The 13,095-nt window shown below is 40.5% G+C and overlaps 1 protein-coding gene across 1 annotated transcript in view; it reads right to left on the reverse strand.

Annotated features, from left to right (window-relative positions):
- The window catches only part of LRMDA (leucine rich melanocyte differentiation associated), a 720,335-nt gene that overhangs the window by 286,254 nt on the left and 420,986 nt on the right, over positions 1-13,095 (reverse strand). Inside the window, exon 5 of the mRNA XM_077930639.1 lies at positions 11,247-11,373. Within this exon, the coding sequence (XP_077786765.1) occupies positions 11,247-11,373 (127 nt within the window). The remainder of the gene's footprint in view (positions 1-11,246; positions 11,374-13,095) is intronic.

Raw genomic sequence — 13,095 nt, forward strand, 5'->3', positions numbered from 1 at the left:
GAATACAATGGTGATTAACTTACTTCTCTCTAAACCAAGTAAAAAAATCTTACTCTACATCATTCCGTTTTAGCCTTCTAGGGCCAACATTTTGTGAACTATAACACCAAAAAACAAATTCTAGAGTGAGCACCAATATATAGATCCTGTACTTTATTCCACAAATGTACATTCTGATCTTCACTTGAGCTAGTTGATATTTGAAACAAAATAAATTTGCAACACTTACTTCACTGCAACACAATTGGTGGGAGGCTGAAATGTTAGAAAATATTATCATTTCTAATTGTTGATTTTTTTTTAAGGTATCAAAGTAAATACTAAAATCGACAGAGTTTATTGTCAGGAGTGCACGAGAGGGAAGAGTTGGTACTAGGAGGAAAAGATCCACTGGGATAAATTTACCAACTAATTCCAGAAAGGCAGACATATTTTAGTCTCTTCCAGTGACCACTTAACAAACACATTCCAAACAGCTTTTGGAGAAAGCAACCTCCAATAATTTTAAACTGCCAAGATCTGTAGGAAGGCAGAAGATCATTACAAAGAAGTTGGATTATTGCCAAGGTTTTAGGATTAAACACCTATGACTCTGACATAAAAGCAGAATGGGGCTGTTAATGGCTACAAATGGTGTTAATGGCTACAAATGGTGGGGACCCTGATTCCATGACTCACAGAAATAAAGGAGGAAGTCTAGCTCTTGACTTTTGTAGAAGCAGGAACATTTAGAGTTTCTATCAGAACTGAGTAAGCTGGTACCATATTTTACGCTGGCTGTTATAGTGCCTATGCCGGTAGGTAGACATATTGTCCTAATGAGAGAACACATGTTTTAATCCCACTCTGTCAATTTCTGAAAGCCGGATAAAGTAGAAGACTCCCTTTAGATAGTAGACTGTGGCTTGCTGGCTTGTGTGAACCTTTACACCAGGAAAAGGAAACAGTGGCTTGTAGTTTTGTAGTGCACCACTTAAACTCACAGCAGATACCTTTGACTATTAGGAGGAAGCAACTTGGCCGGATTAAATGAAGGGTGGCAGCTTTAAACAAATCTAGAGGGTTGGTTATGGTTATTGAGAAAGGAGGAAGAGACACTGTCAGCATCAGTGTTTCCCAAACATCCCCCTCCTCCCACCATGGACCACTGGAAAATTGTGCGCTCTCTCTCTCTCTCTGTTTTTCATGAGTTAGGATGCCCAGGTAAGGAGAGAGATACTTATGTATTTTTTGCACAATACACAGAACCACTTTAAGCCATCCAGGCCTTGCTCTGAGCCCCTTCTGTGCCCCATCTTTGCCCATGGACTAGGAGCACCTTCCCTGCCACCTTCCCAAAGCCTGCCTGATTTTGAGAAGGCAGCATAAGGGCTCTTGCAATGCTGGCGCAACCCTGGTACAGTGGTACCTCTGGTTACGAATGCTTCTGGTTACGAACGCTTCAGGTTATGAGCTCCGCTAACCCAGAAGTAGCTGCTCCTGGTTGGAAACTTTGCCCCAGGATGTGAATGGAAATCGTGCACTGGAGGCACACGTGCAGCGGGAGGCTCCATTAGCGAAAGTGCACCTCGGGATAAGAACAGTTTCAGCTTAAGGACGGACCTCCGGAACGAATTAAGTTTGTAACCAGAGGTGCCACTGTGCTGCGTTGCCAGAAACGCCAGCTTCCTGGCACAGGGGAGCTGGGGACCTGGAGAGGTGGTGCCAGGAGAGACAGGGCACAGCTTTTTGCACTCCCAAACCTACATGTCCAGACATATGACAACCCTAGGACTACTTCATAGTTTATCTATCATAGCAATTCCAATGTACTGCATGTAGATGCTGTATGGATTTCAATTGTATTTTTTCAGACATGCTGTGGACCACTAGTGAACCCCTGATCTAAATGTCCGAAAGCAGCAGCATCTAAAAAGGCGACTTTAAAGCAATTTAAAACAGCTTCTAAATACAGACAGATTTTTGACCATAGAGAAGCTGTGTTGAGCTCCAGCACAAATTAAATCATGATTTCAGCCTAATGGTCCATGTCGTTGTATTATTTATTTATTTCTAACAGCAGTGTAGTCAAAGGAGGAACGAGTAAGGAGAAAAACCACCTCTGTCAAAGATGCCTTTTTAAACCAATAGGCTAGAAAAAGCAGGAGAATGCTCCCCAGCATCTATAAAAGTTTCCAACTCAGTCTTTGTCACTGTGCTGAAAATCTAAGAGACCTGCTCTTGTGAACTGAGGATCATTCTCTTTTATGCTCTCCCCTCTACCTTAACCAAACAGAGCTTTGCCAGAGTCATTTTTGGGTACACTTCCAAGTAAGACCATGATAACTTCTGCAATTGTGCTGACCTATCCTTACCACTGCGGGAGGCAGTGGAAGACAGGGGTGCCTGGCGTGCTCTGGTCCATGGGGTCATGAAGAGTCGGACACAACTAAACGACAACAAATCCTTACCACCATTCCCACCTATCATACACTATTCTCCCCCATCCATATATGCCAGCAGCCCTGGCACTGCTGGTGAAAATAGCTGGAAAGACAAAAAACCCAGGAAGGATACCAGCTGTTCTCTTTTCCTTTTGTATACCAGTTTTGCTTTAAGTGTCCTGATACCTAATTTAAGTGGCACTGATAAAAGCCAGACGGCTCCTACTCAGAAGTCAAACTTCCAAGATGTATATCAGTAACAAAGGACATAAAGAGTTGGAAAAATGTATATATTTATCTTAGGGTTCAGAACTGTATATTAAGTTTTCTTTTAATGTTCTTAGGCCCATAAACTGATTGCTGCTTAGAAGAAAGAGTCCTTCTGTTTAGCACCTTTTTGCTGCAGTGCCCCAAATGAATCAGCCAGATTTAAAAGCAATAAAGTGCAACATACCCTTTCATACCTTTCCCCCATCCCTTTTTGTGGCCCATTCTCGTGAAATAAAAGCAAAGGGTGAAAATGTGGCAATTGTTTTCCAAACCAAGTTCCTGATTCCACAGGGATGATTTCAAGCGACTTCTCCTGCCTTTATCATTACCTTACAGAATTTTTGTGGTGGAATACTTATAAAATATAAAAGATTATTGGAAAACTATTATGAGCAATACCAGAATCTGCAGAAGAGACAGGAATAGTGTTTTGTTTTTCTACACTAGTTTGGACTTTCTTGTGGGTTTCCCTAAACCGCAAGTGAGGCCCACCCGCTTTGGAATGCCCTCACTTTTACGTTATGTAAAAACACAAGGAAGCCCAATTGCAGAAGTGGAAATTTTAATACCCTCGCTGAATCAACAAGGATGCAATCACAGAACAGAAGCCTATCATTTTGCCTCCAGTGTATCCATTGGAACAGTGCCTTGTGCATGAATTTAAAACGCAGCTCAAAATATTAATAATATAGGCGGCTCTCAACTTATGCCGGCTTACGTTTCAGGGATAGTGCTTTGAGCTAAAATCGAGTACAGTCAAAATATATTGGGTTCAATGGCTGGTGGGATTGGCAAAGTCCCACCCCCCCAACGCCCACCCCCATATATATATATAAATTTGTCAAGCACATTGCTGAATGCACACACGCTAAATGTGCATAAGTTGTGAGTTACCTGCATGACATAATAAAGTAATGGTGTCTGTAACCTAAGGAAACATTTGAGAAATCTTAACTCCTGACATTGCAAGCCCCTTTTCTGTTTCAGTTTGCCTACAGACTATCCCAGATTGACACTCTATGGCATATAATATAGGGAGGAGAAGCACATCATGCATTCATGTGTGTATTTTCACCTGTGAAATGTTGGGGTGGGGAGTGCTGTTTCAGCAGATAAATTTGTGATTAGCAAAGTGAGAATAGGAAAATCTATTCGTTTACTCTGCAAGAGACCACCCTTCATTCATTTAAAAGCCAAGAGGACAATTATTATTAATAATAATAACCCAATGGGTTATCAAGAGTTCAAAATATACCTCAGCAGGTGAACCATATGAAATGGTGCCCAAGAGCAAGCATAAATGCAAATATGCTTGTGTACTAAGGCAGAGACTTAACTTCTAGATGAGTAGTTCTAGAATTCCCCCTATCTTACTCAGCAGACTTGAAAACTTTACAATTGCTGGGGGTCTCAACAGTCTACTTAACAAACTCCCCACCCCTACAAGTCAAAGCCCATACACAATTCATCCTTGCTTTTCCTCGTGGTACAGTCAGTGCTTGCCACATGACAATGATGGAGGCAATGGGGGGCCACCAGGGGGCGCATTGGAAGATGGCCAACAATAACATCTCTCCGACCCACACGAGGTAATTAAGAGGCTGATATGGGGAGTATGCAGCCTCCCTTACCCCCCCAAGGAGATGGGGGGGACTGCCTTGCCAGCTGTGTCCATAATTCACCCCCGGACTTGAAAGAAGGGGTGTGGGCACTTGGCACGAAGCCCTCGAGTGAGGCCGGCTCTTCCCGACGCTGTCTCTAATTCACGCACTGGTTCGCATTAGCTCGAAAGATATAATTGGAAATATATAATTGGAAAGAAGCTAATGCACATATATCAAGTGAAGATCGGGAGTAAAGACTGCTGATTAATGGATCTCTTTTTAATGAATCATCATTAAAAGACTGGTATGTTGGAGTGAAACGGAAAGGAGGGGGAGGAAAAAACTTTTTTTTTGGGGGGGGGGCCTTATGTGAGTATTAATAACCCTGCCCTCCAGAGAGAAGAATCGTTGCAATGTATTCATCACAAGCAGGAGTTCAAGAACTGTGTGGAATGAATTACTGATCAAAGAGGACTGGGAGAAACATCGGGGGAATGGAGGAAAGTTTTATCACGCAGTTTCAAATGGCTTCTCACTAAGACAGGCTTACCTAAGAAGGACGAGGGGGAGGAGGACCAGGGTCATCAGAATGTGAATGTATGGTTATCGGAATGTGATCTTGACCTGGCAGAGCCCTCTGACATATGTTTGGCAAGCCTGGGGAAATCAACAGACAGACTGAGGGAAAGTTCTTTACGGAGGTGTGAAAATGGCGTTTGTCCTTTATGTGATATTATTTTTGGAGAGTGTAAAACCCACACAGAGGATGTTTGTTTTCAACCCGCTTGTGAAGATTATCAGAGATCGCAAAGAAAGGAATATATGATAACAATAAGAAGATGAGGAAAGTAACAAAGAGACTATCTGGACAGAACTGGATAGAACTGTTTAATTAAAGCAGCAACATGAGTGATGTTTGGACCCCTTTCGGAGCTTGAAGTATGGGTACCCCCAATAAAAATTTTAAAAATCTGGCTGTATAATTTGGAACTAATGTGATTTGGAAATAATGTGATTTGATTGGCCTGTTAATAAAAATTATATTAAAAAAAAGACAATGATGGAGGCAATTCTGATGCTCAGAATCATCTATGCTATTAGCAGGGGTACATTGAGGAGAAGGAGAGTTGAACATAACCACAATTATTTATGTATTTATTCCTCTTCTCTCAACCCCTCATTTCCCCCCTGTTCATTTGTATTCATTTGCTTCCTGTATGGAAGCAAATTTCACCTCCGAATAAAACTGTTTGTGGTGCAGTAGTGTGATTTCATCACATGATGGAATACTCTTTCCCGCTTCCAAACTTCATGCACACAGAAAACTAGATGGCAGTGGGAGGGAGGAAGCATATAATGTCAGCCATTTCTCAGATATGTTAGCACATGTATAGCGATACATAGGAACCTTTTTGTCTGTGAGAGGATGGAGCATTCCATCATGGGAGCTACCACCAGCAGTTCTGAAGTGCTTTGACCCTGACATGAGGGTGTGAGAATAGGCCACAGTTATACAGTGGTACCTCGGGTTACATACGCTTCAGGTTACAGATGCTTCAGGTTACAGACTCCGCTAACCCAGAAATATTACCTCAGGTTAAGAACTTTGCTTCAGGATGAGAACAGAAATCGTCCTCCAGTGGTGCAGCAGCAGCAGGAGGCCCTATTAGCTAAAGTGGTGCTTCAGGTTAAGAACAGTTTCAGGTTAAGAACGGACCTCCGGAACAAATTAAGTACTTAACCTGAGGTACCACTGTATTAGTTTCCACATTAGAAGAGCTTCTCTATAGTAGCAGTGTTACTGCTATAAACACAGAATGCAATCCAGAGGACCTTACGTATGCCTGGGGCCCAATGTTATATGAATGCATGCTTTAACCCTTTGAGTGGAAGGAACAGAGTACTATTACTCATGGAAACCTGCTTAATACTGAGTCAGAACAGTGGTCTATCTAGCTCACTAATGTCTGCACTGACTGGCAGCTCTCTAGAGTATTGAACAAGAATCTCACTCGGCTGGAAAGAATTTCCCATGTGCCCTAGTATTAAGCTGCAGTTCTTCTCTCATGGGATAAATATAATCATGTTAATAGTGATTTGATAAATTCATAATTCTCTGGAACATGTAAAGTCCCTTTGCCTTCGGTATACAAGAGGAAAATCCAATATTTTCTTGAAGCTTTTTGTACACGGGTGCTAAGCCCATGCTTTACCTCTTTTGAGAACTCCACAGTAAAATACACAAAATAGATGCTCTCTCTGTTCTCTGTCTCCACGCCCACCCTGCAGCTGAACATCCAAGTCCTTCCGGTATTACTGTACAAGCTTTGAACAGAATAAGGGCACAGCTCTAAATAATTATGTCAAAGAAATGACAACTGTGCTCTTTGCAGGAGTAGGGATGAATAATTACAAGGCTGGGACATAATTAAGCAATTTTGGCTGTCGTATTCTTGAGCTGTCATTTTGATGTGAAGAGCTGTCAGGCCCAGCAACACGCTTTGCACTGGACAAGCATCTTCCACTTTGATCTACACTTACGCCAGCAAAATGAGGTCATGGTTTGGTCATTAAATGAAGCTTCCTTGTCTGGCGCGATGCCCCTTGCCCAGCCAGGCTTACAAGATTTTTATTTCAAAAAAAATCAAGCATGAGACTACATTCAATATTTTGACATCTCTAAATATAAACATCACTGGGTAATGAAGTTCAGATCGCTTTACATGGCGAGACAGAACAGAGCGTCGCAATGTTAAGCTGTTTCCTAATGAATGACTGTATCTTCCCTGTAACGACAGTCCCATCACAAACAGACTTTAAGCAACAAAAGATGAAATGAAGCAAAGCAGAAGAAAGCAGCATTCTGTTAAGAAAAATAAAAAAAAAAACTAGAGGAAGGCAGGGAGTTAGACAAAATTAAATATTTATGATTTCACGAAGATTGGTGATTGCTAGCTCCTGCATTTGAGTAAACATAAGCTAGCTGGATGAAAATATCCTGCCTTGAGTCTCATTTCATGTGTTGTTTTCAGAAGGGTAACTAGCTCTCTAAAGATTTTTATGTCAAGCATGAGATGAAAGCAATTCCCATGGAACTTTCTCCGCCACCCACCCCCACCCTATCGTCCATTGTTTCCTTCTGCTGAATAAGCTGTTTATTTCCAGTTTATCATTATGGAAGAAAGTTAACCTCACATTTAGATTTCTCTCTGGGGGAAAAAAAGTCTGATGGGAGTAGCACAATTCAAAGGAAAGTAATTCCATGTCATATCAGCTAATATTTTCAACAAGATTCCTTTCCCTTTGGTGACTGTAGTGTGCATCACCCCTCATTGGTGTGTTTAAAATATGTATGTATGTACATACATGCATACATACAGAGAGATTTACATATGCTGTGGTTAATGTGAATTCAATTAGCAATGTGCATAAACTCCAGTCATTTTACCATCACATGAAGGCACAGAGCAGGTACACGCACAATGGTATTATGAACAGGAGATTCCATGCATTGTGCGGCAGCAGTTGTTCATTTGTAAAGCATCTTTTTCTAGGAAAAAAACCCCACTGCATGTTACTCCATTATTTCTTCTGGCAATCTCTGTCATTAAGGGTTACCTGAGTTGGTTCTCCGGTGCTGCTTCCTGGACAAAGACAGACCCGGTGACACAGCTCCATCCCACCCTTCCCTTCCTGTGCTTCTTCCAGCAACCAATCAAACCACCCCACCCTGAACCTCTGAGTGACATCTCCGGAGAATCAATGTGCCTCAAGGTGGGACCAAAGGCCCCACCTCTGAGGTAGTGAGTGGTGCCGCCATTGACCAATGGTTCCGTAGGCAGGCAGGAGCATTATGTTGGGCTGGGTTAGGGCTCATAGCTGTCAAGAGTCCCTTATTTGGCGGGACAGTCCCTTATCCCAGCGCCATGTCCCGCTGCTGTCCCTTATTGATGATCTCCCTTAAATAAGCTCCTGAAGGGAATGGGGCCCTTTCTATGTCCAGCTGTCCTTTGTCAACAATAAATTGTTGCTGTTTTTTGGTTGAACATATGCTATATGGTAATTTATGGACCTAATAGGTATCTAAAGCCATTTGCACGCAACAAAATATGTATTTTATCAAAGTAATTGTTGATCCCTTATTTTGGCTGCTGATCCCTTATTTTTGAGGCTGCTGGTCCCTTATTTTCAAATCTGTAAGTTGACAGCTATGTTAGGGCTGCACCTGTCAATGAGGATGGTGGGATGGTGGCGCTTTATGCTTGTGCCAAAGTCCCACCAGCGCTTTCTGTTCAAGGCACTCAGCCAGTGACAGAAGCTCTTGTAAGCTCAGGAACGGGAAGTGGACAAGAACAGAGGCTGAGGGAGGGGGATGCTACGGAGGTTAAGAGCGTGAACTGTGAGCCAGAATCCCATCCACTGACCCCTCTCTTCCTCTCTTATCCGAGCTTTTTTCTGGTAGAATGTGCAGTTCCGGGACCTGTTTTCTAGAAAAAAAGCACTGTCTTTAGCTCTAGTGCTGAACAGATTACAAACATGGGCTGGGAGAGAAGCAGACCGAGTCAAGTGATGCTGTGTTGAGCTGCCCAGATGGTGATATTTGGATCACATGTGGCTCATATACCAGGAACAGAAGATACCTTGGTTAAAGCAGACTTTGATATGGAAACTTTGGTATAGCATCAAATACTTGTAGGGCACATGACCTATAGCAGATTATAAGTCTTAATATTTCTCATGCTTCCCCAAAGCCACCTTTTCAGTGAGTGTTTGTACAATTAAAACTTCACGGTGCAAAGAGTTTCAAATGTATGCCTGAGCATTTGTACATACAGATGTTGTACACCAAATTCATTTTCATGGATTCCAATCCCCTCTACTGTTCCTCAGGATAAACCAATATATGGGTAACATATAATAAAGTATAATAATAATAATTCTACTGCACACCAAGAAGCATTTGCTCATGACATCCTAAATGTTTACAGAAGGGAATATATTATGCTAGGTAAGACCTAGTAATTCTGTAGCAAGCAATTTTAGAAAGGCCTATCTCAATGTTAAATTTGTACCTTGCACTAAAAGGATTGGGGAAATAAGTATATGTTTTAGAATAAGATTTAGCGGATAACTAATTCAAAAATTATACAGCTTGGGACATGGAACTGAATTACTAGAACAAAGCATCAAGACGTGATACTATCTTCGTGAATTGAAACACCTTGGTTAAGATAATGGATAGATAACAGAACAATGCAGAATTATAGCCAGAATTATAGCACATTTCTGAATTTTTTTGATTGGGCCAAGACACATGTCTATTTCAAATAATATAACTATCAGCCGCATTAAAGTAAAATACAGAGATATTTATAGAGAGTAATATAGTATGAGAACGATTACAAACAGATGACAGAATAAACATAAGGTTTTTTATTTGTTCAACTGTTGCATTTTACAGGATTTAGCAAAGGAGGAAGCCTTTCATAAGAGCTTCAAAGTAAATTCTTTCATATATTACAGATTGCATTGTAAGAGTTGAAATAGCTAAAGGCTCTAGTAAACAATGTGTCAAACCAATCTCCAAATAAGAACTGTTAAAACTTTAATAGTTATAAAACGAACAGCTCTGAATTAATTTGTTTTCTAGTGCAAACATACAGCCGATAACAAATGTATCTAGCTACACTTCTATGCCCCCAAATGCAGTTTACTTCTGTAGCTGCTATATTGCTCTTTAGGATAATTGGATATCTGCAATATTTTTTTGCCACATATATTATAAAATAAACTAGTATGTAAGAAGTTGCTAGATGAAACCCATGAGTGAGTTTTAGATAGCTAATAATTCCAAGAGCAAAAATACCGATCTATGCAGATTGTGTGGTAATGCACTGATGTACATGGAAAATGTGTGTTGTTGTTTTTTCAGAGTAAACAACACTCACTTTGCCCAGTTTGAGAGCCACTGATGCAGAAAGCTTGACTCTAAAATCCCCAATTGAGTGAGTCTTTCTCCACCATCAGCTCCACACAATATAATTCAACTTGGGGTCTTCTCCCCAAGGTTATCTTCTGCACAAGCAGAAATCCAGGATTCCCACCACTGGTTTGGGAAGCAGGGTACAAATGAACTTAGCTGCAATCCATAACTATCCTGTTCATAAGAAATACTTCATAAGAAATACTTCATTTTGATGTGGTTTTCCCCAAACCAATCCAAATTTGGAAAAATAAGAGCCACATTGCACCTTTAGCTGGTGATGTGTACACAGCCTATAACACACTGAGTTGGATCCAAAAGTGCCCCATTTGATGAGAAAGGCAATTCCACTGGTCCATGGTGCCTCCTCACAAATTTCTATCTCCTGTCGCATTCTCAGCTCCCAATAATGGAAATGAGGGATATGGAAGGACGGGGAGGGAAAGCTCCACTGTATGAGCAAAATTCAACCCACACTTCTCTGCATCCATCCTTAAGTATCACATTTGTTTATACAGGAGACTTTCCCAGTGAATAAGACCACTCTGTCAAATTACTTCATAGATTAAAGGTTAATAAATTAAAGGTCACCAAGCACAATAAGATAAACACAAACAAAAGAGAAGAAAGCTGAGGCCTTCATTGATGTACAGAACAAATGCCACAGTACATATGTCACAAAAATGGTCTTTCCATGTAACACACCAAATGCTTGCTGACATGCTTCAATTCTTTAAGTTACTAAGGAGGACACTCTCTCACAAGTGCAGTGACAAGGCTTAAAAAGCAAAGTTAAGAAATGTTCATGTTTTGACTGCCACCTAATATCAGTTACCTGACATCCAGGAGTATGTTCTGCAAAAAGCGTAGAGCTGACTATTACTAAAAATGGCTTCAGCAGTAAGATTCTAGATCCAAAATGTTAAGATCCATAAACATTCCTACAGCCTTCATGCAGTCACTTACCTTTGTATCCACAGGCTTCACCACTTTCATAAAAGCACCCCTCAAAATGGCTTCCTCACGTTCACTTCTGCCAACTTTCCGAGAATCCAGAAACTTCAAGTTGGTTAATTTGTGCAGAACAAAATACCTGTTTTAAAAACAAACAAACAAACAACCCTTTAGGTTAAGAATTTCCATTGACCTATGACTAGGAATGGAAGGATTTGCTCGTTTCATTTCTCTCTGTTTCTCATTTTTCCATTCTTAAATTCAGCTCTTCATATTTTGCAGCAATTTGCAAAATAACAATACCAATAATAACCAAATCCTAATGGAAATTCATCAGCATTTTAGTATAAATTTCTCCTAATAAACACAATTTTCTGTAATGTTTTGAATAATGTACCCATTTTTGCAAGCAATTTCCCAGAATACAATTAATTCAAATGTTATTTTCACTAATATCTGCATGTTTATGCACACTTTCCTCTACCAGATGCATTTTTGTAAACAGTGTTTTTGGCTGGAGAACAGCATCACAAAATCCAGAAAATTGCAAATTTAGGAGGATCGCTGTGTTTCAGTTTGTATATTGGTTCAGAAAGTGTGACTTTGATAGATTCAGTTTTGAATGTGTATTGAACTGAGCTTCTCCTCCTATGACACAATAGTCTCAATTCAAAGGACATAAAATAACCTTACAGCTGCAAGAACTATTTCTCCAACATATCAGCTATTTTCTACAATTATGCCCTTCACTCTGCCTTTTGTGATGCATATCAGTATTCGAACTCTAGCAAAAAAGTAGAAAAGGTTTGAGTGTGCAGCCTGTATCTTATTTCAGGATTCTGAATCTTGCATGTATGGAACCTATTTTCATTTTGCATGTACCAAGGCTCTTTCAGACATGTCAAATGCATATAGGGGGCAGGGACAATGGGCATTCCCTCTCTATGTATGTTCAGAGTAATGTTGGAGCAGTGCCAATAGCTATGAGCTACCAACATGCTGCATTACCTGAGGAACACTTAGCTGGTATTGGTTAATACTGATAGGCTTATATAAGGCAGCAGTGGGGCCACAATGAAAAATGCTGTACCCAGTTTTGGTCAACCATATTCAAGGGGAATTATTTCAAAGTACAGCCGCTTTTGAACAAGCAAGATAAGCAAGTTCTTTAGTTTAGGAAAATGAAAAAGTGAAAACAGACAAAATCCTGCTCCCACTGTGGAACAAATGCAAGTTACTTAACTGGCAAAGAGCTTTGCAACTGGTCACAGTGTGCTGTCAAGGCTTCCTCCTCACTAATTTGGGGAAAAGTCTGAAATATTCAGCTCAGTTCTGAGAACGTATCTGCTGGTCAACACTGAACTGATGCAATGGTGGTACTGCAATTTTATTTTATTTTAAATACCATCACAGCCACAGAATAAACTCTAACATGGATGCCCACCCATATTTGTTCAACTATGACCCAAGTCTTTTTCTACCATTGCTGTAACCAATCATGTCATCATGTGAAGCTCCTCAAAAAAGAAGGGCGAAACAGATCCTACCTCTTGACAAGTGTGACTGGGAGCTAAAATGCATCATTGGGTCCATGGTGAATCTGCTTTTACTACAGTGCATAAGCCTGGGTGGTGTGTGTGTACACCTGCCCGTATGTGTGAACACATGCTGATCTGTAGGTGGCTGGATGATGCTTGTTCCTTTAAAATGTACAATTCTATTTTTTTAAAAATGTTTGCTTCCTGTTGCTCTGTTTGTCTGACTTAACATACTAGAATATCCTATAATTTTTATTAATGCATGACAAATTTTTGCATGCAAATTACTCCAAAGGAGGATATGAAATAAATTTAAATGGGTA

This window comes from Podarcis muralis, chromosome 6, assembly GCF_964188315.1.
Source record: "Podarcis muralis chromosome 6, rPodMur119.hap1.1, whole genome shotgun sequence".
NCBI classification, from domain to species: Eukaryota; Metazoa; Chordata; class Lepidosauria; order Squamata; family Lacertidae; genus Podarcis; species Podarcis muralis.